This window comes from Agelaius tricolor, unplaced genomic scaffold, assembly GCF_023055355.1.
Source record: "Agelaius tricolor isolate 1412-34295 unplaced genomic scaffold, bAgeTri1.0.p SCAF_23, whole genome shotgun sequence".
Taxonomy (NCBI): domain Eukaryota; kingdom Metazoa; phylum Chordata; class Aves; order Passeriformes; family Icteridae; genus Agelaius; species Agelaius tricolor.
Window position 1 is genome coordinate 11,161,828 of NW_027269283.1, and position 24,870 is coordinate 11,186,697.

The following is a 24,870-nucleotide window of genomic DNA, read 5'->3' on the forward strand; positions in this document are numbered from 1 at the left end:
CACAGCCCCACTGATATCATCCCAGCCCCACATAGCCTCACTGATGTCACCCCAGCTCCTCTCAGCCCCACTGCTGTCACCCCAGCCCCACTGCTGTCACCTGAGCTCCTCACAGCCCCATTGATGTCACCCCAGCGCCACTGCTGTCACCCCAGCCCCACTGGTGTCATCCCAGCCCCACACAGCCCCACTGATGTCATCCCAACCCCACTGCTGTCACCTGAGCTCCTCATAGCCCCACTGCTGTCACCCCAGCCCCACTGGTGTCACCCCAGCTCCTCTCAGCCCCATTGATGTCACCCCAGCGCCACTGGTGTCACCCCAGCTCCTCCCTCAGTGCAGCAGCCTGGCCCCAGGCCACCCTGGCGGTGAAGGCAGCAGCCCTGGCACCCTGTGAGGAGCTGGCACGGCTGCTGTGCCAGCCTGGGGCTGTAACTCAGCCTGGGGGCTGGAAATCACCCTGAGCCCTGACTCTGGAGCCCCTGGGCCAAGTCCTGCCTCTGGCCACTGCCTTGCCTTGGCACTGGGGGGGCTCCCTTGGCTTTACCAATTGTTCTTCCCACAGCTCAGGGGCTGTAAAACTTTTTAGAAGAGTCCAGAAGAGCTCTGGGAGAGGTACTAAAAAATGCTCATAAAATAATGCAGTATTGGAGGCTGGGAGTTTCAATTCTGATGGAGGGAAGAGTTCCTCCCTGGGTGAGCACTGGGGATGGGGCTGGTTGTGTTTCCCTGGGTCAGTGCCTGGAACACCCACTGGTTGTACTGAGCCCTTTGGCCCCACAAGGGAAAGCAAATTCAGGTCTGTCATTAAACAGAAGATTAAAAATTACTGTAATTTAGAAATTCTGAATTCTGGTGCTTACATTTGGGTACTGTTCTTTTGTATTCATATTTTAACAATTTATTTACATAAGACAATTATCTGTAATTCCATGAATGATAACCAGTCATCACTAAGAGGAATCCATTCCTAATTGTATTTGTTCTACCCACAAGCTGCTCTTCCCTTGGTTCTCAAGGTTAAAACTTATTGCTTTTTCCATCACTAAAAATATTCTGAACAATTTAATCTTGCTACTTTTATTTGTTTATTACTCTGCAGTCATTATAATCCCACAGGGACTTTTAGATGTTAATAAAGAGCACTGCACATCACTTTTCCTGAAGTTTGTGTGGCACTATAAACATTATGCTGAGTTTAAGTTCCCCTTTCTGACCATATCCTTAAAATATTCAGCATTTGTTAAGAGAATGGAAGGGATTTTTTTATTTTCTTTTTAACAAAAAGAAATAAAAGTTGGGGGGGAGGAAAGAAGTAACTTTAGCCTCAATCTGCTAGCTACATAAAACAGTAAATGTTCAGTTGAGGCAGGGAAAAACCAGAACTGCTAGAGACTGGTTGTTTCCTTTTGGAGGAAACAATAAATGTGCCCACTAGTATTTTAACAACATTACTACTGGGCCCCCTAATTACACAAATACACTTGTAATAAACTGCAGGAGAGAAGAACTGAAAAAGAATCATTCATCACAGATCCTTCTCCTCAGCTCAAAAAGAAACTTTTGGGTAACTACTCTTAAATCTTGGCCCAAATCAGGAGATGAAGACATTTCAGCACTATGTGATGAATCATTTGTCTCCTGAGACAGGTGAAAAGGAGAAGCAAATCAGACACGTGGTGTAGAACTTCTCTCATTGGTGTGGACACAACTTTGACCTCTGAATGCAATAGTTCCTGCAATCCATGGCATGCACTGTAATGAAATTACCAGAATATTAGAAAATAGGAAATCTCTGACCGTTCTGCTGCATTAAAGCCTGACACAGGGAATACAGAAACACACAAAAGAATCCAGAAAGAGGCAGGGACTCATCCAAGCAAACCCCAAATATTTCTCCAGCAAACAGTAACTGTCCTTTTGCTCATTAGTCCACAGCTGTGAGATGAGAGCTGCTTCACTGAAATTCCTGCAGAGGAGGGAGGTGACCCTAAGCCAATGTGTGTGTGTGATACCCTGGGAGTCTCCTCCGTGGGCTGCAGCTCAAGGAGTGAGCAGAGCCTGGCAGGCAGGACAGTGAGTGGAGGAGAGTGCTCTGTGCTCCTGCAGGGATGCTCTCACAAACCCCCCACCCTCACTCACTCACTTCTGTGCTGTTTTTGCCAGTTGCACCCCACAGGACGTGAGCTGTGCTCCCTCCATTCATGCCAGACCCATGCAGGACACCAGGGTGTATTTCAACAGCTGATCTTTTACCCCAGAACTGCAATTGCAAAATTGTGCTTGAAGACGCACAAAAACCAAAACAAAACAGAAAATGCTGTTGTTAGGGGCTGACTCAGGAGGCCTGCATGGCCCAGCCCTAGTGAGAGGCTCAGTGTCAGGAATCCAGCAGGGCTATGGTATGCAGGGCTAGGTGCTGCTGATGTCACTGATGGGCTTATCTTGTACCAAAAGAAAATTCCTCTTGTATAAAAGGGATCGTGGGTGGGAATTAAACTGCAAATAAATCTCTGCCTCACCCTCAGATGCCGTTGTGCCTGGGGCATGGGCCACCAACGTTTCGAGGGTGAAGGGGACAGACACGTGCCCATGCCCTACACGTGAATATATCATGTTTGTCTTCCTGAGGACGTTCCTGAAACAGCAGTTTAACCTTGCCATCACTCTGAGACACCAACACTTTACATCTGCAAACAGGAGTACGTGAGGATGTCAGCAGCCCCCAGGTTTTCAATATTCATAGATCAGGGCTGTGTAGAGTTAATAAAGAACAAACAGCTGCCTGCCTATTTCTCAATAAAATAAATGTGTTGCACAGCAAATGTTCCTAGAAAGCAAAAAGCTCCTGTGCATAAGCTGTGAGTCCCACCCCAGGCTAGAGGATGTGTGCTGCTGGCAGGGAGGGTCATTCCAGGCAGTGACCTCCTCTTCAGGTCCTGTGTCCCAAACCCAGTGCCCCACCTGAGCTGGCCTCTCTTGGCAGCACAGAGGAAACATGATGATCTCAAAGAAAAATGTGAACTAGGTCATGAAGTCACACTTGCATGAGGAAGGGCACTCCACAGTGTCTCTGTAAGCAGTAACTGAAGTTTCTAATGGTTATTTTCCAAAACATCCCTCCAAATACTTCATTTCTGTCTAATAATTATAAACTGTATTAATACCACTGGACCTCCCACATGCAGAACACCTGAGCAAGAGGCAACGGCTGCAGCAGATTAGGTGCAAGGAGAGCACTGCTCTGGCAGGGATTTCCCCTCTGGGGCAGCAGGACCTTTCCCCTCAATAGTTTGCTGTCCCCTAATCTCCCAGCTCTCCTGCCCAGAGCTGCAGATGTTTGTCAGTGCACAGACAAGCTGGAAAGGCCCAGCTGGTTGTGGTCTTGGGGCACAGCTCAGTGTGTACATTCCAAGCTGAGATTTTGCTGATCACAATCAAAGGCTGAGATCCTTATCTGATGGCCTGTGCCTGATATCTGCTGCTTATTTTGTAATATCCCACGAACTGCTCTCCCAACAGCGCCAGAATCTGGGATTTCAGCTGAGAAATCCAGCAAGTTCAAACCTGGGAAACTGGTTTTTAATTATTTTCCTTTTATCCCAGTAAACCACAAGAAAGGCTGGATTCCCTGCAGCTCCTGCTGTGCTCCTCCCAGGGAGCTTGTGCAGGTGTAGGCCCACACTCTGCAGCATTTGGGGGGATGCTGGAGTTGTTGTGGCAATACAATATTAAAGGAGGATTAATTAGATTTATGCTATTTATTTGGGCAGTTGTTCAGTAGATGAAAGGAAGTCTAATGCAAATGAAATGAATAAGCCTGAAGAGGCCAATGTCCAGTCACAACTCCACTCGTGTCCCTCAGCACAGCTGGTGCAGAAATGGGCACATTCCTTTGGCAAAAATGAGGCATTTGAAGATTCCATCAGCTGAGCTTTCCCTTTCAAGTATTGCCAGTAGATGCACAACATATACATGTACTTTTAAAAGACTTTTATTTTGAACTCAAGATGTGAATCTATGGCATTAAGAAAAGCAGAACAATCCTTTATTTAGCTGCACCTGCACCTTAATGCCTAATGAGTTTAGCCTGATGGAATCCAGACCTCAGGAAGGATTATAAATTCTCATTTGATTTCATTTACTTCTAAAATACCTTAAACCAGCTGCACCAGTCCAGAATCCAGCCCTTCTTTCTCTATCAGTTTTCCAAGTGTTGACTCTTTTGCTGTCTTAAGTGACTTTATGCTATATAATGATACTGCAATAGTAATAAAAGAGAGCAGCTTGGAAAAAAAATCATGTAGTAGAAGATAACTAGCACATAAGCTTAAAAGCATCAGATTATGAGCACAACTTTCATAAAGTTCTTTTGGCCCTGGAGGGAAGATTTGGAACTCACTCTCCGGACACCAGAGGTACCTTTAGCCATTTCTGTCTGTTTTGTGTAAACACATCAGAGATGCTCAGGCAGTGACCTTCCCAAAACTATGACTCGGGCTGTTCATTATGAGTAGTAGCTAATTTATCAAATTATTTAAAAACATATTACTTTGCTCCAGTGTAGATACTGGAATGCAAGGGAAAAAATTCATCCTGTTACATCTCTGAATGATCAAACCATTGCATTGAAGAATTAGTGTAACAAGATTTGATTTTAATTTGCATGTCCTCTGTGCATGCCAGCTGCAGACTGAGGTGCCTGTGCCCCCAGCAAGCTCTCATTTTCCTCCAAGTCCTTCCCTTGTGGGCTTTCTCCCCATTTTAGGTTTGCCTGTGGCAGTCTCTCACACTGCCTCTTATCTCCCCTGGCTGAATACACTTTATTTCTGACCAGATCTGCTCAGCCACTTCTCTCTCCTTCCTTGGGGATGTTTCCATTTGCTCAGTGTGTACAAGCAATCAGGGCAGGCTGCTGGTTTTTGCATCAGTGATATTTTGAGACCTGCTCAGTCTCAGAGCAGGTTGCAGGAAGCACCTTGGGCCCCATTTGTCAAGTGTCTGGACTGGGGGATTATTTTTCTCAATAAACATTATTGCCACTTAACTTTTCTCCCTCTTTGTGCTCTGCAACCTCTTCCCTCTTGAGACACCCATCACCCTCCTGCTTTCTCCTCCTCCCTTTTCTGTGCTGTGGCTGCCACCCCAGCCTGATCCTCATCAGGAATCCTCCCCAGGCTGCCACTATCTCTGTGACCCTTGGATGCCCTGGCAAAATGTGTGACTTGCAATTCACACCTAAGGCTGGCACAGCTTTCCTGGGAAGTTGGCCTGGCCAGATGCAGCTCCCAGGGAATCAGCCTTGCTGTCCCCTAAATGACAAAGTCAGTGAGCAGTGTGATGTAGCCATCATCTCTGCTCAAAGGGGGGAAAGGAAAATGTGCTCCTGCATCTTCCCATACCTCCCACAGCTGCACCCAGAGGATGTGGGGGATGTGTTAGGCAGCAGCAGCCTCTGCTCTCAGGCTGTGTCATTCCACACTGTGCAGACAGAGGAAAGAAAGCAGGAGCAGTGATGAGCTTCTGCCTGTCCTTTTGCTCACTGCTCAGTTTGGCTGCAGGGACATTTCTAGAGCAGGGAGTGGAGCAGAGCTGAGGCTGCCTTTGGGTGCTGTGCACTCACCTCAGCCTGCCCTGTGCACCCAGGGTCCCTGCAGGAGCTGCTGCCCAGGTGCATTTTCAGGTACAGAGAGACACAACAGCCCTGCTCTGTCAGGGATCAGCACCAGCCTGGGTTAACCCCCATCCCAGAGCCAGCACGAGAGCTCGAGACATCTGTGATGGCCACAGCCCTGCCCAGCTGGGGGGACACAGGATTTACAGCATCAGTACAGTCCCCAGCTTGCCTCTCTGGAAAACAGCCACCCACAAGGTTTTGGGAATGGGAGAGCTGGTGGGGTGAATCCCCAGCTCAGCACTGTCCTGGGTTCCCCTTTGCTGTGAGAGGAGGAAGAGAAAGAGGAGAGCCTGGAGAGGGAGGCCCTGCAGGAGATTTCCTTATAGTGGATTCCAGGAGGATGAAGGTAGAAATAGAGGCAGTCTGTCAAAAGGAACAACTTCATGAACTCCCATTTTTTTTCTTTTTCCTGTCACCCCTCCCTGAATTCGCCATTCCCTCACACCACTGAAATCCCACAGCAATCCTCAGTGCATTACAGCAGCTGCAGATGGATTGCAGCTCCATGTGCTGCTGTGTTTCACGTGACAGGGCTGTGAATAAGGTATTCTGTAGAAACACAACTCTTCCCTGCTTATTTAACTTTGCTTTCCCCAGATACACATGCAGACACAGCAAACAGCACCAGGAGTCACACCACCATGGGTCTGTTTACTATTAGGAGAGTTTTGTGTTCTCAGAGCAGTCCCAGGTGTAAATTTTTCACAATACCTTTCATCTCGTCTGGCTCTGCTTTCAGTAGAGAAACCACAGCCTGAGCGGGCACCCATCAGGGCACACTCGGGAAAGAAAATGGATTACCTGTGCTTAACCTGCCCAGAAACTTCATGGATGTTCTTTAAAATGAAATGGTTTTACCATCCAGCATTGCCTCAGAGCGTCTGCAGAGAAATCCCAGCAGGGAACGTCTCTGAATTCAGACAGCAGCATTGCACGATTCCCTCTGTCATTTCCTCCCCAGTGACTGTTTCCCCCTTTGCCATCTACCATACTTGGGAATTTTAACTTAAAGGACTCCTGGGTGACACATGGGGCTAGAGGATGTGGTGACTCTCAGCATCCTCTGGTCCCCACACACATTCCATGGTGGCTCCTGGGGAAGCAGGTGGTTCCCTGCCTGGCCTGGGTACCACATGAACCCCAGCACTGGAGGAACACCAATTCAGGAACACCAGGAAGGGAGAAATACCCATTTCTGTCCTGAGCAGTCCTTGCTAGCTGAAGTTTGACTGAGTCAGGAAGAACTTGCTGCTGTTTGGGAGATAATTAAACCCATCTTCCCTCGCCCGGCTGTTTGCACACGCACAATGATACCATTGTTCAGAGTCATGCAACACACATGCTGACATTAAAGTGTTTAATCTTGTACTACAGTATTCCATTATTTTTTGGACATCTGTACATGATAGAAAGGCTACGTATTAAGGGATTTGTTGACAAAGAAATGGCTAATGCTGATACATGTGTGGACTGAAAGGATCTTTCCAAGTTGTGTTCTGCAGTAGGGAGGCTGCTGCTTCCCAGGCCTGAAGCCTGGCACAGATGTGATATGCACTGTTGCTATTACCACTTTTCAATTTATAACAAGGAGTCAGTGTTCAGAAGAATTTTGGAAGCTCCCTGCTGGGTTTGTGGCTAGGTGGTCTTGCTGGCAATACCAGCTCCATGCTGAAAGCTGAACAAATGAAGTGATGGCTAAAGGGAGAATATTAACTCCAGAGGGTTTTTTTTCCCCTTTCGAAGCAAAAATGCTCACCCCAGATCACTTTGCAGAGTGAACACTAAAGAATTTCCAACCTCTGGGTTTGGGGATAGGGATTTATGGAGCCTGGTTTTCATCTTCTTTGAAATTAGTGCATTAGTCCTGCTCTCCACCCATGGATGGGGCAGGACTTTGCCCTGGCAGACACTGAATTTACCATGCAAGAAAGAGTTTATCACCTCCTCCTCCCTCTCCCTGGCTGTAAAATGGGTCCCTGAGCAGGGAGCAGCTGGGTGCAGGTTCCCTTCTGCTGAGCTCTGCCTTGGCTCAGAGCAGCCCCTTCAGCAAAGGGCACACGGGGACAAGGCACCAGGGCAGGGCTTGGGCAGATGAGCCCAGAGCCCCCCAGACATCTGGGGGTGCTGAGCCTGTGGCACAAGGACAGGCTGTGTTTTCAGAAGGGGCAGGATGGCAGCAATCCCTGGTGATGGGTTGCATTAATGAGTTATAGAAAAGCCAAAGGCTATTTTTCTAGTAAGCTTATGTCACAGATCAGAATCTAGGCTGTATTTGTTTTTCCTTAGGTTTCTCCAAAAACCTGCTCTAGCTTCTAGATGACTTGGAGAGCTGCAGATATTCCATGTAAAAGGCCTGCCAAATACTGTTTTTATCACTCTTCAAAAAAAAATATTTAAAATATATCCCTTCACACACCCCAGGACATTTGCTCTACTCCATTTATAGAACTCCCAATTTATATTCTTCAACTATTTCTCCAATTATTTCTGTAACTGCTGCTTTAGCTGCCTAATGTCAGCATGTAAATCATGAAGCTGAGAGAATGAAACAGATGAAAACCAATCACAGAACTTTGCTTTCCCAAATTCTTGTCATTATAAATTTCCTGCCACTGCCCCTGTAACTCTTGCTGTCAAGGACAATGAGGAGGGAAACTTGTGCCTTTGCAGGCTGTGGCCTGGCATGACATTATTGCAATAATCTTTATTATAGTCCCCCTTTTCCTCAGAAAAATATAAGGACTGACCTCACATTTCTTGCTCAATCAGGCGCCCTGCTGAGCCCAGTGGGCTCTTTCAGCTGCACAGACCGCTGGATCCTTCCCCTAATTGGTTTCCTCCTTCTTGAACCTCAGCAACATAAGGAGAAAAGGCCTATATTTCATAAGTGCCATGGTTTTATCCACCAATTTAGAGACAAAGAAGTGCAATTTATAGAGGGAACATTTAATGCCTCTTCATTAGAAGCCCATCAAGAGGTCTCGAATTTTGGCATCCTGAAAATTTACAGCTCAATTTCACAACCAGCAGCAGCAGCCCCGAGCCCCAGGGGTGGCCCTGGCCTCCCTCCTGCCGTGCTGGGAGGTCCCTGCTCCTCCTGCCACGCTGCTCTGGGCAGCTGGGGCGGGCCAGGATCCACCCAAAGGATCATCTTTTGGGAAAGGGGACATTTTTTTCCAGTTGGATAGACTTCCCAAGGGAGACAGGAGTGGAGCTTCCCTGTGAGACACGGGCCGGTGGGGCTCAGGTGGAGCTGGTTTCTGGGAATCTCTGCACTGAAATGGTGCAACAGAGCTTCTGGAGCTTTGGCTTCGGTCTCAGGGGTGACAATGGAGGGAAAGAAAGGTAAATTTTCTCGGAAAATTCAGATAAGACTTTGCACTGCTGGATGCAAACGTGTCAGTCAGAGTTCAGCTCACTGAGGCCGAGATCCACCCTGGATCTCAGGACAGCCCAGGCAGCCTCAGCCGCCTCTGAGGAAACAGAGCCCGTGTTCTGTAGCTCTGCAGCTGCTGGAGAGAAAGCAGGTAAAGACTGTCCTACCCTCTAAACTCACCACACAGGCAGACTCTGAAAACCTGTGAGACCTTCATGCCAGTGTGGCAGAATTTTTTTGGCATCTGAATCTCTGAGGGGTTTCTCAGGCAGCTGCTGATGGCTCAGCAGCGGCCTGGCTGAGAGGCTGAGGCAAGGGGGTGCTGTCTTTTGGAATCTATTTTCCTTTGACTTATCTTTCAGTCTCAGGAATTCAGGACCTTTAATCTATTTGAGATTAAAGTCCTTAACAAATCCCTTCTGGCCTTTTTTGGGAGTGAAGAAGTTACAGACACCCTACTGCACATTCCTTCTGGTGCCTTTTTCCATTGTAAATGAGAAACAAGTAGCTCTAATTGTTCTAAGCACTACAATAAATGAGACAACTGCTCTCAAAGTGCCTTATAAAAACAATTAACATATTATCAGGTGAAAGCGTTTACAAGAAAATTTAAGTTTTTACTTGTTTATATATTCAAAGTGTATTCTAAGTGCATCACCCAAATGTGCCAGGGAGGAAGAGGTGTGGAATTACCAAAGCTTTCCCAGTTTGGCAACCTGAGAACAGAGTCTATTCATCTAATGTTGAGTTTCTTTCTGAAAAGCAGTTTTTTGCATCTTCAGAAAAGAAGAGAGTAAAAATACCTAAGCAGAGAGATTGGCCTCCTGTGAAATCCATTGAAATCAGTGAAAATATTTCTATTGACTTCCCTGGCATTTAGATAAGCTCTTTAATTCTTCAATAATAATTATTTTTAACACTGTCATTCAAAAACACTGCAAGTTGTGCCTCACCATAATCCTTGTGTGACAAGGCAGGCCTGGCTACCAGCAATCCCTGACACCACCCCAAAGGTCCAACCAGGTTTGCAGAATTAGCTCAGGGTGGCTTTGCACTTGCCAGCAGAGATTCACAAAGGGGCTGCAAAGAGTTGGAGTTGGTTTGTTTTAACCTCAACATACTTTGCTGTGAAAATGACCAAACATGGGATCAGTTGGTTTCCAGCTTTATGTTGATGTGTCATTTGCTTTGGAAGTTTGGGCACCTGGGGTGATAAATCAGGACCTCAAGGTTTTCTGTCCAACATTATTTTTTTGGTACAGGCTTTAACTGTATTGCTGCAAGTTCTAAATATCAGCAGCCACACTGTTTCATCCCTGCCTGCTAATGTTTTTAAGTTCTGTATCTTCAGCACACGCCAGGACAAGCACCCAGTATTTGTTGACATTTTATCTCCGGCTTTCCCATATTTTTGGATCTGATACCTGGCTGCTTCACACCTGAGCACATGTACCCATCCTGTTTGCTTCAACCATCCCTGGCAGTTGCACAACTGTGTCCTGCCCCCTCTTGCATCACCATCAGCCCACAACAGAGCCTTGGAGACACAAAGGACTTCAGAGGGCTGGGAGCCCTCTCTGTGTCAGATAGAGCAGCACTCAGATCCTGCTCAGATAGCAAGGCCAGGCTTTCAAAGGTGCTGATACATGACTTGCATATTTGTGACAGGTGTGGCCAAGCCACTGATAACCACCAGCTTGAGGTATTCCTTGTTTTGGCTGCATCACCTTAATTGTTCCCCCACGAATTTTGGTGTCTTGCTTATTTTCTCATGCATCTGATGTCCTCCTCCACCCCACAGCTCCCATTGTCTCCACCTTTCCCAAGGACTGTGCCAGGGGAGTGCCTGATGATCCTCATCCCCCATAGCCCCAATTAACTGCCGCACTCACCATGCCAAGGGTTGTTTGACACCAGCAGTTTTTGAGCCCTGTGTTAAATTAGGCCTTTTAGCTAGGCCAGATTAAGCCCTGTGTTAAATTAGGCCAAATTAAGTTAGAATTTGTCTGCAGTGGTTGTGCCTCCAAAGTGCAATACTGCTTCTAAGAAAGAGGAGAGGCTCTCACGCATCACCTGGGAGTGACTTTGGAATGTTTTTTAAGGAGAGGAAATGCCCTGTTTTCCCACAGTCAAGGCACACAGTCTGTTTCATAGCAGAATTATTTTTCAAGGGTGTTCTTCCTTTTCCTATTTTACAACCTTTGATTGCACATCCAGAGTTTTGGCTTCCTCTCCAAGCAGCTGCCTTGCCAAGGCATTTGAATTGTGAGCTGGAATTTCCAATGTTTGAAATTAGCATCTGGGCTAAAACCATTCACCAAAGCCTTTGGGTAGTAGATTTGTGAGAACTATGAGCCTGGGACAAAGATGAGTTGAAGTTCTGTGGGCAGAAGGGCTATGAAGCATATCCAGCAAATAGTCAAAATGCTTGATTTGTTTTAAGGGAGCATTTAACATTAATTTAACATCAATGACCAACAAACAGCTGAGATTAAATCCTTCAAGGATGACCAAAAAGTTCTTCTCATGGTCATTGTGCCAATAGGGATCATGGATTTTATACATCTAATGGAGGAACTGCAAAATCACATCCAAAGAGCTGCAGCAATTCTCTTGAACTGTTTCAGTGAACACTTAAAATACCAAATACCACTATTCCCCCTTGCCTTTTTTTTTTTAAGCTCTCCCCCCACGCTCCCCCTTCCAACTCCTCAGGTAATTAACTGGAAATGACCCAGTTGCAGCATTGTCAGAGGTCTAACACCCATCAAACCCAGGAAACTCAGGCTCCTTGAATGCTCCCCTGCTTACCCCGTGCTGTTGTGCTTAAGGTATTACAGGGGTCTGCAAAAAGTGCTTGATCAGATATACTGTACCACATGTTCCCAAATACCAACACACAGCAGCATGACTTGGGGATAGGATTTCAGCCTTCATAATGAAGAGTCTTGCTTTTATGAGTTCGAGTCAGACCCTTAACGTTATTTTAACATAGATTTTGGTGTTTAATTATATAATAAGATTTACTGCAGTCATCTAACAGATGTTGATTCAGGGTCAGTGTTTCTCATAAATTAGTTCTGAAAGGATTTGTTACTTCTGGGTCAGCAGATAGGTCCAGAGTGCAAAGAAAAAGGGGAAAAACAATAAACACTGAGTTGAAGGGTTTCTTGGGATTCTTTCTTCAGTTACATATCCACATATTTTCATGATCTTAATGACTATAGCCACAGGAATGTTTGCTTTAACACTAAAGATGGCTCAGGCCAAAACCCTATATCCAAACATCTGCAAAGCATGGGAAAGTTCAAACTTTGGGGCTCTTTATTTTATGACCCTGGCTGTTAATTTTTCATACTAACACGACACATTTTTTCTAGGGCTCAGCAGTGGGAATTGCTGTGAACTTTAGCAGCACCCCAAAAAGTTTCATCTTCATGTGCATGTTGTCAGACCTTGTGTATAAAGTGCAGCTAAAGGCCAGTGTTGGTTGATGTAGCTGTCATCACACACATCCTGAAAAACTGCACCCACCTTCCTCTGGAAATTCAGCCTTCCCATGTCTTTGGAAGCAAATCATATTTGTACATCCTACTGCTAACAGCTGCAACTAAACCCACACAGCATTATACTCATTCTTCTACATTTGTGGTTAAAGGAGGGATTCCATATTAAAAGTATTTTTCATTCCATTTTAATTTAGTTGCAGATAAATTCCTTTAAAACTGAAATTATGCTCTTTATATCTTATTCTGTTAGGAGTACTTTGGAGGAGAGGGATTGAGGCTCGTTTAATAGTGCTGCTAGCACGTCCAGGGCAGTTGTAGCCTGCCAAGTCTTTCACAAACACTGGTGAATATTCACAATATTCCTCCACGTCAGGGTATGAGACACTAAATGTCGCCCCTTAGATGTTTTAGTAGAGGTGCAACAGAGACTGCTCAACACATAAAACCATTTGCTAAACTTAACCACCTTTGCCTTGGAAAGTGTAGAGGTTTCATACCTAAAAAGCTCCTCTAAGATGAATCCCAGCTATGAGTAAGAGCTCTGCAGCATTTCCCTGAGCAGCAATCACACAGTGGCAAACTGGACTCCTCACAGAAGGGATGCGAGAGAGGAGGAAGAGTCCATGGCCAGAGGCTGAGCCTCAGCCAGCAAAGCAGCTCTGAACCTGCTCCATGCTTGGACACAGCCCTGCTCCCAGAGCCTCCCCAGCTCTGTCCCTGCCATGGGGACACCCTGCCCAGGGCTGATCTGTGTTTGTACCATGCAGAACTGTCAATTTAAACGGCACTTTCCAGAGCCGGGCTTGAAACTCCTCTTTTTTTCAGGAGTAATTCCCTTTAAGTCAATGGATTTACACAATGGATTTGCTGCTGCCAGAAGCAAATCAGGCCTGTAGGAAGACACACATTCCTCGCCAAGGAAATCTCAGAGCTAACTACTTGAATTGTGCACTCGAGCTGCAGAGAGGTCAAGTGGACAGACGACAGGACTGGGACATATAGGAAGTCCCTGGTTCAAACCTCAGCTCTTAAAATGTCATGCGTTGTGACCTTGGGCGAGTCAGTTCATCCCCTTATAGCTCCATTTCCCCCTTTCCCGTTGTCTGACTTGTCTGTTTAATTTGGAATTTGTTCCAAGAAGGGTGCCTTGCCTCATGTGTTGGGCTGGGGCACTGACACCTCTCCTCCCCCTTGCTGCAGGACTGGCTTGAAGTCTCACTGACCCCCTGCTTCCGTGCCACAAGCAGGGTCACAGGGGACCACCAGCTTCCATCAGGGGACAGCCAGGCCTGTCACCCCGTGGGACAGCACACATCCCAACACCGGCCTGGGAGGATCTGGCACTTGCTATTTCACAGTCAGGGTTGGGAGGTGGAAGGAAGCCCTCACTTTGAGCAGTTGCTTCACAGCCCTGATCACTAAAGATCCTTTAGAATGAAAGCTTGGACCCTACAGAGCGGAGCCGGGAGCTTGTGATGAGTTCAGCTGGCACCAAATGTGGGTCACTGGCATGAAAAGCCTCAAGGGCTGGAATTTGTGTCTATAGAGTGTGGGTATGTGTGTGTGTGACTGTCAGGAGCAGAGCCAGGCCAAGAACCAGCACTCCTGAAAAGCCCCATCTGTTTGTCTCAGCTCCTTCCCACAGCAGCTCGGTCGTTATCGGTGGCAAATGTCCAGAGTCACTTGTCAAGCACAAAGCTGCCAAAAATCATTAAAACACAATGGCCCCCTGTGCCAGCCAACTGTAAAACTGTTCCAAAGGGAGCCCGATAAACACATATATGCCCATAATAGCCCAGATAGAGGCAGGTATTTCCTCTGTGCTTTAGTGATCTGAGCAGCCCCTGAGATGCTGCGATCAGATATTCCCGCCCTCCTCTGTTGTGGCAGCTCAGAGGGTGTTTGCTGGCGAGGGGAAGGGGAACAAAGCAGGTGCCTAATGGGCTGTTTTCTGTTCCAGTGGAGCATGACAGAGAGTTCCACCACCAGCGCTGCCACTACCGAGAGTTCAGGTTTGACCTCTCGCGGATCCCCGAGGGGGAGGCGGTGACGGCGGCCGAGTTCAGGATCTACAAGGATTTCATCCGCGAGCGCTTCGACAACGAAACCTTCCAGATCAGCGTCTACCAGGTCCTGCAGGAGCACCCGGGGAGGTGAGGCACCCACAGGGACACCCTGCCGAGGGCACAGCTCCCTGTTCCTGCAGGGAGTCACGGCCAGGGCTCTCAGAGGGCCTGGTGCCATCAGCACGAGTGGCTGGGTTTGGCACTGGGGCGTGCAGGAGACCCCAGGGATGCTGCTGCAGCAGCTCCTGAGTGTTGTGATGGGGGCAAAGGTGCCCTGGGAGCCTCCCTGTGCCCCAGGGAGCATCCCCAGCACTCCTGCTCTGCTCTCTGGGAGCACTCAGTAGCCTGGCCGTGTGCTAGTGCAGAAAAAGTATCATGAACCAGGAATATCTCAAGATTTCTGGAAGTACTCCCCCCTTCCTCCTGCCTCTGATGGATCCTGAGGTGGCAAAGCCAAATACTTCCTTTGGAATTGTAGCTTAATTACTAGCCCTTATTATCAAAGGCATTCGAGCTCCCTAATTAACAAAGACAGATGACACCATGCTTTTTATATTGACTGATTGTTTTGCATGTGCAAAACTACAAGATGAGCTATTAAATCCCTTCCAAGCAATTATTAATGTATGCCAAGCTCCCTGACAAATCCTCCAGGGAACTTGAATAAGAACATATGTTCAATTTTCTCATCTGGTTTTAGTTCCAATTAATCAGCAATCCCAAACCACTTATCAAAGGCACTTAGTTTCATTTACACAGATTTCTTTCACATACAAATCCTACCAAAAGTGAGATTGCATTTATTTATGTGAAAAGTATTTACAATCACATTCTGGTCAGAAGTTATTCTTTAGGACTACTAAATGTGGGCTAATAATACTACAGTTCTAATTTAAGTTTATGAAAAGAGAACCACTAGGGATTTAAAAAGTGGAAAGTCCAAAAGGCTAAGAAAAAAAAGTATAATCAGGACTCTGGCTTTATAGTTTTATAAGAACTAATAAAAATGCAGAAAAAATTGAAATATGTCAGGAAACCTTGTCAACTTTTTTTTAATGGTGAGAATTTCTGCCGGCTTTGCTGGATGGTAAAAATATTTAACCACTTGTGTGTTTTCTTCCACATCTGAAATTTTGATTTTATAGCTTAAAACTCATGGTTCTCCTGGCATTTCTAATGATGCAATTATTTGCAGTGTTTGGGGACTGTGCTAAAACAAATCTATTTTTATCAAACAGTGGTAATTTGAACTGTGCATTTGAACCAGGTCTTCCTTAAAGGAGAAGGCAACAAGCCAGAGCTGTGCACAGGACCCATCAGATGTCCTGCTCACCCTAAGCATTTCAGTTTATTCCCTCTTAGGCCATTCCAGAGGCAGCAGCCTCCCTTTGCTGCATTTCTTGAGAGGGTTATTTAGGTGCCAGCCTGCAGGGATGACTTTCCAGTCTTTGGAAGAGCAGAACCTGTAGATGTGCTGGCAGAGGAGGAGGCACCAGCCTGTGTGCCAGGGCACTGGGGAACTGCCAGGAACCTGTTCTTGGGTTAATGACCTTCCTTCCTCACCACAGGCCAGGGCAGTTCCCCCTCGGGCCCTGATGAGTGAGGTGCCCACAAGGAATCTCACTGACAGAGTCAGAACGAGGTCTGATATCTTAATTTTACCATGGTGCATCCAAAACTTTGTTACAACTTTGTTTAGAGAGGGTGGGAAGGTGCTGCTGGGGAGCAGCAAATGCTTCTGCAAACTCTCTCCTCCACTAATTCCTACTCCTAAAGGAAAAAAAAAAAAAAAAACGTATGCAAAGGGTGGGCATATACATCAACCACTGTCTGGAAGAGGTGAGGAATCTTGCTAATTATACAGATGTTCCAGCCACAAGACTAGATGCAATTTTACTGCATCATATTCACCACAGCAACACTATTTTTAATGAGTGCTCATGCATATTCCCCTTTTGCATACATTTTGGCACGGGCTATGGCGAGTTTTGAACAGTTTGTCCTGAAAAAATATTCCTGTTGGTTTGGATTGACCAAAGGTAAAAATATTGTCACTACCATTTGTAAAAATATTTGCTCTTTTTCTGCATTTTTCCACTGACATTTTCCACCCAGCTCTGTCACAGCCCAGTCATCCAAGTCAGTGTGTCATTGGGCAAGTGGAGAAAGAAAACAAACTCTCTCCAGTGTTGATCAAAAAACACCCATTGACTTTGATGCTTCCTTGGCTGTTTGTCTCATCCTGAGCTCTGGAAAGTCAGCCCCATCTGACGTTGTTAGCAACAAGAGCAAAACAAAGCCAAACCCTCCCCCCCACGCGGGAGGGAAACCTCTGCTGCCTTCGGGTTTCCTTCTGCCAGGGCTCTCCTGGCACAGGAGCACTGCTGGAATCGCCTCTTGAGACCTGACCCTGAAATTCTGCGGGCTGTGCAGTGCCCGAGGCACAGCAGCTCCTGCCAGGGGCAGCTCAGCATCCTCTCACACAGAGCAGAGGGCAGGACAGCTCCCAGAGCACAGGGAAAGCTCAGGCTGAGGGGGACTGGAGAGATTTTCCTCTGTGAGATGTGCTGCAGGCAGGGTTTTCAGTGAAACCACAGAAGAGCCTCCAGTTTGGAGGGTGTGATGGTGCCCTCAGCTCACAGAAAGCAGAGGTATGAGCAGCTCAGCAGTTAATGACTTCACGAGTTCAGGCAGGTCAGAGGTATCTAACCAGCAACATCTCTTGTGTGCACTTCATTGTCAGTGAAAAATACAGGCTTAGGTGTTCCCAGAGAACAGCTGCACCCCCAGCAGACTGCTCCTGAAATCCTGCCCCCCAACAGCTCCATGTTTGCAGGGTGGAACCTCTCCCCCATCCACCTGCTCAACCTAACAACCCTGGCAGCAAAAATGAGGGCCCAGCCCTCCCTTTGCAGCAGATGAGATGCCACTAGACTTTGGACTGCCAGGAACTACATCTCTGTCAGATTGGAGATATTATTATCCAGGTGTTTGTAGGAAATCAGGCTAAATGATCAAATGTTCTTTCTGACTTTTCCAAATCTTTCCTTGCAAGGCAAGCTCTTCAAACTGGCAGCATCTCCTCGATAAAAAGGCGTGCACAGCATTCTTTAGGCACACAGCATCAGTTATTCACTTTAGGCAAACAAGTACATTCATGAACAAAAATGCCCCAAATATCACAAACACTGATGATGTTTTAACTGGTATAACATGCCTCAAAGCTTTCAAGTGCATAGCTCAAAGTCCAGTGACTCATGTCCAACTTCTGTTTGGACGTCGTGGCTCACTCACCCAGAAGCCTGGGAAGGGGTTTGACAAAGCCAGTTCCTGACTTGAGAGCAGCAGGACATCAGTCCAGGTTTGAGGTGACAAACTCCTCAGTGGGAGCTGAAGGTGGCCATGGGGAGCCAGGGGCTGCTCAAGTCTCCTCTCCCTGGAAAAGGAGGGAGAGCAAAGCAGATCCCAGTGCTCAGTCAGGGCGTCCTCCTCAGTTAATGAACCTGGAGCTGCAGAAAAAATGCAGACTGTAGAGCTGCCCTAAAGCTCAGAGCTCGATCCTGCTTCTCTGTCTGCACCTTTTGAAGCTGAAATACCTCATCCCAGAGTTACATTTCCTATTTCCTTGGACCCAGCTCTTGCACTGCAGAGTGAATCCCAGCCCCTTTGAAGTCGATGGGAGTTTTGTTACTGGAGAGAATAAAACCAGGTACTTGACCAGCCTTTGGTAATTGAAATGTAGTTGTTACATGTTCACTTTGTGGCCATTATGGATTTCAGGGCTTCAAAGGCAGTGATTTGAATGCTCATGTTACCAGCCCTACAGAAAAATCAGATCTTGCAGGATGCATTCCTGGGTTTGACTTGCAGCTGGAACCCTTTAGCTTGAGCTTCAAACTACAGCACTGCTGCAGCAGATCAAACCTGAGCCCCTCTCCAGACCCCTTTCTGCCATTCACTGGAGTCTGGTTCAATGTTGTGGGTTGAAACATGTAATTCTAGTACCTAAGAAAGGCTTAGGCCCACCCAGCCCATAAAGCAGATGTGCCTTCTTTTTGGGGCTTTTTTAAGTGCCAGTGTGAGCATTCTGAGGATGGTGCAGCACAGCACAGTTGGATTTAATGATGTGCCCCGGCACCATGACAGTATCTACAAATACCAACAATAAATTTGATTATAATTTTTGGTGACTTATCCGTCATTTATCTCTCAGCAAGTAACAAGGGAACTTGAGCATAGAGATCCTGCAGCTCTCCAAGAACAGAGTGTATCTGGTTTTCTCCTTCAGACCATTCCTAAAAGCCACTGCAGCCCGCAAAACCTCTGACAAATCTTGAACTTAGCAAGGCACAACTCTTCACAGGCACTTGAGGAGCTGCAGGAGGCATTTTGCATACCCCAGTGGGTCCTTGCAGGGGAAGTGATGCACTGATGAACAGCCCCTCAATGCTGAGCAGAAACAGCTGTACAGAAAGTGTCAGAGATGTGTGTAAAACCTCATTTCTCCCAGCACTGTTTTTACAACAAGCTTCATGTTTAGGAAAGATGTTGCATCTCAGTAACAGACTCCTATTGCCACTTTTAATCAGCCTTTGAGATCTAGATCTTACCCTTCTCCAACACTGTCTAAGAAAGGCAACCCAGCTACTTGAAACGCACAAAGCAGAATTAAGAATCTGCTGCAATTTTAAAATGAATTTAATTTTTCCCCTAGATTCAGCAGAATTTACACAGATCTGTTTCACTACCAGTACAGCCACTTTTCAGGCCAATCCTTGGAAAACACCTCTAGCAAACTGAATTCCTGCTGTGGACATCCCTTCACCTGGCAGAGCCCCAGGGCTGTGCTTGGCTGGTGGCTCCTGCCTGGGGGCATGCGGGGAGCTTTTATCAGTGGGGAGAGCTTTTATCAGTGGGGAGAGCTTTCACCAGTGGGGAGAGCTTTCACCAGTGGGGAGAGCTTTCACCAGTGGGGAGGGAGAGGGAAGGATAAGCAGGGGATCCCAGGCACAGGGAAAGGAAGGTGTGGGAGGAGGGCTGCATCAGGTCTGTGTACAGAGGGTGTTGCAAACGTGCCAGGGAGAGGCCCAGGGAGATCCTGGGGCCCTCTCAAAGTAGGAAAGTCTGAAAAATATTTTCCTAAGCTTGTCTTTGGACAGCTGCAGCTGACTTTAAGCAATGACACCAAGCAAGCTGGAATCTGGATAGGGCAGGTTTTTAATCCAAACAGATGTCTTCTAACCCCACATCTCCTCCCACCCTGCCAGGATGCCCTTTCTGCCTTCTCCTCCCTCCACCTGCTCAAACCTGGACATGAATAACCCCTTCCCCATGCCAGCTCTGTCCTGCCTGCTGGAAAACTTGCCCTGTGCCTGCAACCCAAGCAGCCCCTCTAGGGTTAGAATAAGAGTCGAGAGGAGAGGATTGTGCTCCTGCCTTAGACACTGTGGTTTACATGCTGAATCAAGGAGAATTCAACATATCCACGCCTCAAGTGTTTCCCACTTTAAAACAGAAGCAGGAGGGTTAACCCACATTTGTAAAGCCATCCAAAGGCTGTTGCAAGGTGCCTCTGTATGGTTTCTGTTTAAAGCACTGATATTGGAATTCCTGCAGGCAGAGGGAGGCATCAGGGCAGCCCAGCTGCCAGGGGTGCTCTTTGGGCTGAGGGATTCCCTGTCCCTGATGCAGGCAGGGACCAGAGCCAGGGGAGCCCAGGGGCTGCTCCCAGCACAGAGTGCTGCCTGGTCACAGGAATCACCTTGTCTTACAGTGTAATGGAAATTGTCACCTTCACTGCTGCTGTCTGTCCTTTTTCCCATTTATTTTTATCCCACTTGGAAGTGCTCATTAGTGTTTACTGCCACTTGTAAGCAGCAGTTTGAAATAACAGGGCTGATGAGCAGGATGGGGACAGTGAGTGAAGAAAACAGGCCTAAAAGCAGGGACTGTTTGGCAGGAGGACTATCCTAAAATAGTGTGGACCTTACAGCATTATAGTCTATAAATGCAGAGTTTTATCTCCTGTTCCCTTGCCAATGCAGAATTTCTGTCTCTGATGTTTTTATCCATGTTCTCCTTGTGCCCCAACTCACCAAGGCAAGTGGTTGGGGCAGATGCAGCACTTCTCATTTTTGGGTATATTTCTACTGTTTATGGCTTCAAACCAAGCTGCATCCCAGGGACTAAAAAAGTACCCCAGCAAAAAGCAAAGAAGCCATAAATATTATTTTCATAAAGCTTCATGGTTATTCTTTCTCTTGTTTCAGAATTGCCATGTTGCAACAATTCCCTTTATCCCACACCTTCCCTTCCCTGCCTTATTCTCTGATTTCTGTGCTCACCCCCACTTTCCTCACTTCTTCCAGCCCTTTTCTCTTCACTAAATATTTGTGATCCCTTTCCTTACCACCATCAGCCCTTTGGCAGGTCAGCCCTTCCACTTCCATAGCTCCAGCTGCTTCCCAGACACGATCTCACATGCATCCTGCCCAGCCACCCTCACGCTGCAGTGCTGGTTACTCAGCCCTGAGCCCAGAGAACAAGTTCACTCAGGAAGTTTCACAGACCACACAGCACTTACATGACCTGTAGACAAATTTTTTTGGGAGTGCTTTCTAACAGGAGGTGACTCTCCTGTCTGGCATCCAGTGTGAGACACTACCAAAGACATCAGCAGGCAAATGCCAACCTCCTGTCTTCATCTCAGGCTCCACTGAGAGCCTGGTGCTTGAGACAGGCGAGCAGAAAGCCCCAAATTTTATCATTGCTAAAAGCTCTGACACTCCCATTGATGTCAGCTCTTTGAACACTGAGCCATTTTGATGTGGTCTCAACAGAACATACTTGTGGTCTGGACCCAGACTTTGTAATTTATGTAACTCTAATCTAGACATTAACATTTCCATGTCTCAGCTTAATTTTTCTGTAAAAGGAGGATCATGTGCCTTTCCTATCTCTTGCTCTGGAAAAAGAGCAAGTACAGTTTCTTGCATGCACTGAAATTCTAAAATGAAGGAACTGAATGCAGGGCCTGGAACCAAAGGGGGTTTTTGCCTCCTTGCTGCAGAGCCATCACTCACACTGCTCCAGGAACCTGCTCTGTGAGAACACAGTGGGAAGGTGAGGTACAGGAGTGAGATGTGCATAGAAACCTTTTGTCTTTGGGCTCAGATCTTTATCTCTCAGCTAAAACCCAAAGCAGCCACATCAGTTAGACTGAACCAGTGCTGCCTTCTGTGACAAGTCATTAGATGGGAGCCCTCAGAATAAATGTTGTTTAAGTCTTAGCAGAACAACATTTCTTTGCTGTGTTTACTGTGTCTTGTCCAACAAGGATATCTCAAGGGCTGGCTGCCTATTAGCTGGTGATTTAATGCTGTTTGCCTGTCTTTGGAGAGCAGGACATTCCACTTAAAGGAGGTTTTCTTTTTGAAAAGAACAAGAGGTTTCTTTTCATCTGAACAGGAGCCACATCTCAGGAGCCTCTGCTTGCAGCACCAGTGAGGTTCTGCATCCCACCCTGGCTGTGATGGTGGGCCAGGGCAGAAAGCACTAACCCAGGAGTGCTTGAACTCCTCCAAAGGGCATCCAACACGGGGCTTTTTTGGGGTCCAAATGTTCCAAGTGTGTGTGGGAAGGACATTTCCCTTCAGTGGGTCCCTTTGATCTCTCTCACTTCGGGCTTCCCCTCCAGGCCTATTGTTTGCACATTGCTGTAACTACAGGAAAACAAATGTATTATACAATTTCCCAGACTGACTCACCCTGGTACTTGATGCCTCATGTAGTCTGCTTACCCTGATTGCATCATGTCAGCATGGGAAGCTTAAAAGCTGTTTTTTCTGAGTAATAATACTGCAGCTGAATAGTAGCTAAAACAAAACAAAATAAAAAATTATCATGATTGCTACTATCATCAACCTGCAAACTACAAGGGGAGAAAACCAAGCAAGCCAAATCCCTGTTAACCAAACCTTGTGTGAATCATGAGTTCCAGTCAGGGGCCATGCTGAAATAATGGACTATGTGAATAAAACACCCTTTACTCCTGGAAACTTGGCCTCAGCCACTGGGACGGGCCAATCCATGCAACTGCCTGGTCCCTGGCTCCTGTGGGATGTGTTTGGGTCAGTGTGTTGTAAACAGGGCAGGGTGGGAGGTGTCCTGCACTGTGGGAACGGGGCCACTGCTCCTGGGTGGGGATGGAACCCCAGGAGATTTGTCCTCTGGTTGGAGTTCAAGCTTCTTGCATTGCTGTAACTAATGTGAGAGGGGTTTTACCACGTCCTGTTTAACTTCAGATTTCCTGGGAGCAAAGCTGACTGAGCTCCCAACACCTGCCTTGAGCATTGCTGCCCCACAGCCCCTCCTGGCCAAAGCCACCCACTTTGGCTCCCAAACATCCCCTGAACAATCCCACAGGATCCCCTCTGCCTTAGCAAGGAGGTGGTGCAGCAAGCCCAGCTCTGGTGTAGGGCTTCTGCCACAAACCAGACTTTGCTTGAAAGCAGGCACTGATTGCACCCTCAGCAGCACCGGCTGCATATTCAGCCATGGGGTACCCAAATCTCTCCTGCTTTAGGGAGGAAACACAGAATCCTCTTACACCCTGAGCCTTGTGCTCACCTGCTCTGCAGGAACTCATTTCAGAAATTTAATTTCATGCAAGCCAGCACAATCAGAGGAGGGTGGTGACAACCCTTAGCTCATAGAGGAAAGCATCACCTCTTACACACTCTGGCCCACTAAGGTTGAAAGGAAAGATAAACAATAAAAGCATTGCAAAAACCTCTCCATTCCTGTTCTGTCTGGGGCAAAAGCTTCTAATTTCTTGGTATGTCAAAGGGAAAAGAATCACTAAAAGCTGTGAGTCAAAAGCCCTTATGCCAACAGCTCTCCTCAGATTCATCTCTGATCACTTGATGTTTCATGCAAAGAAGAGGCACTGTGTAAACCAAGCTGAATATACATATTTGCACTGACAAATCTATAGTGACCAAATTCATAAGGCCTTTTAAAGCTTTGAGGATGTGATTAAAGGGTTTTTCAAGGATAGTTCTTTATTCAAAAGGATATAATTACACTTGAACAAGTTATCATGTTTGTTCACTGCAGGCACAAAAGCAGCTCTTACAGGACTTGTCTAGACACTTCCAGCACTTGTCTTTGTTCTTCTTATAAAGTAATTTTTTATAAAAGAACTGCAACAGCATCCATTTTTTAAATCTGAGTTTTATCTCCTCCTTTTCTGATAAAACTCCTTCCTTTACAGAACCTGTATTTTCTCAAATTTTAGTTTTTCAGAAATTTGCCAGGAAACATCTTGTAAGTCTGAAATAATTTCACCTTTTTCAAAAGAACGGAATCTCTCTTTTTAGGATCTTTTCCATTTTCTGATATTATTTCTTCAGCTAGAGTAACCCAGCAGTGGCCTTAAAAAAAAAACCACCCAAGCAATGAATTGAAAAAAGATTGTGACCTACAGCAGTGCAGAGGGTTATTGCCTCAATCAGTTATCTGTAACCTCAGATGAGCCAATTTAAAAAAAAAAACGTATTACATATGATAATGTATGCACACCATTGTTCCAGCTGGCTTGCACCAAGACTACAGTTATGCATAAAAGTCAGGAAATTATGTGTGGAAAGGCTAATGAGCAGCATTGTCTGCCCAATTACCGGATTTGCATATGCAAACAGTAATTCCACAGATCTGGGCTTGGCAAAAGTTTTTTTGAAGTTGCATCAGGAGCTCAAGGTTAACAGCAAAGTCACCCCAAACCAGCTCAGCTCTGCTTCAACCCATCCTCCCATTCTTGAAGAGAATAGAGGAGAAGTTTCACCTGAGGGTGGTTGGAGGGCAACACAAACCAGCCCCGCTCTGCCTATCACTGAAATCCCAACCCCATGTGCTGCCTACAGAATGTTTGTGGAGACTCCAGTGGAAATCCTGGCTAACTGGGAATTCTGCTCTTTGTTTCAGGGATTCAGACCTGTTCCTGCTGGACTCCAGGACGATCTGGGCTGCAGAGGAAGGGTGGCTGGTGTTCGACATCACCGCCACCAGTAACCACTGGGTGGTGAATCCCCAGCACAACCTTGGCCTGCAGCTCTCCGTGGAAGGCATTGATGGTGAGTGTCACAGCCCAGCAGAAACCAGGGACTCTGTTTCATGATTCACAGCCAGGGGAGGCACTAAATATCATGTGCTGTAAGTACAGCAGGATTTTGATGCAACACT

The 24,870-nt window shown here is 46.7% G+C and overlaps 1 protein-coding gene across 1 annotated transcript in view; it reads left to right on the forward strand.

Annotated features, from left to right (window-relative positions):
• Window positions 1-24,870, forward strand: part of BMP7 (bone morphogenetic protein 7) — a 41,846-nt gene that overhangs the window by 10,341 nt on the left and 6,635 nt on the right. The window contains exons 2-3 of the mRNA XM_071446736.1: window positions 14,523-14,715; window positions 24,613-24,761. Of these exons, the coding sequence (XP_071302837.1) occupies window positions 14,523-14,715; window positions 24,613-24,761 (342 nt within the window). The remainder of the gene's footprint in view (window positions 1-14,522; window positions 14,716-24,612; window positions 24,762-24,870) is intronic.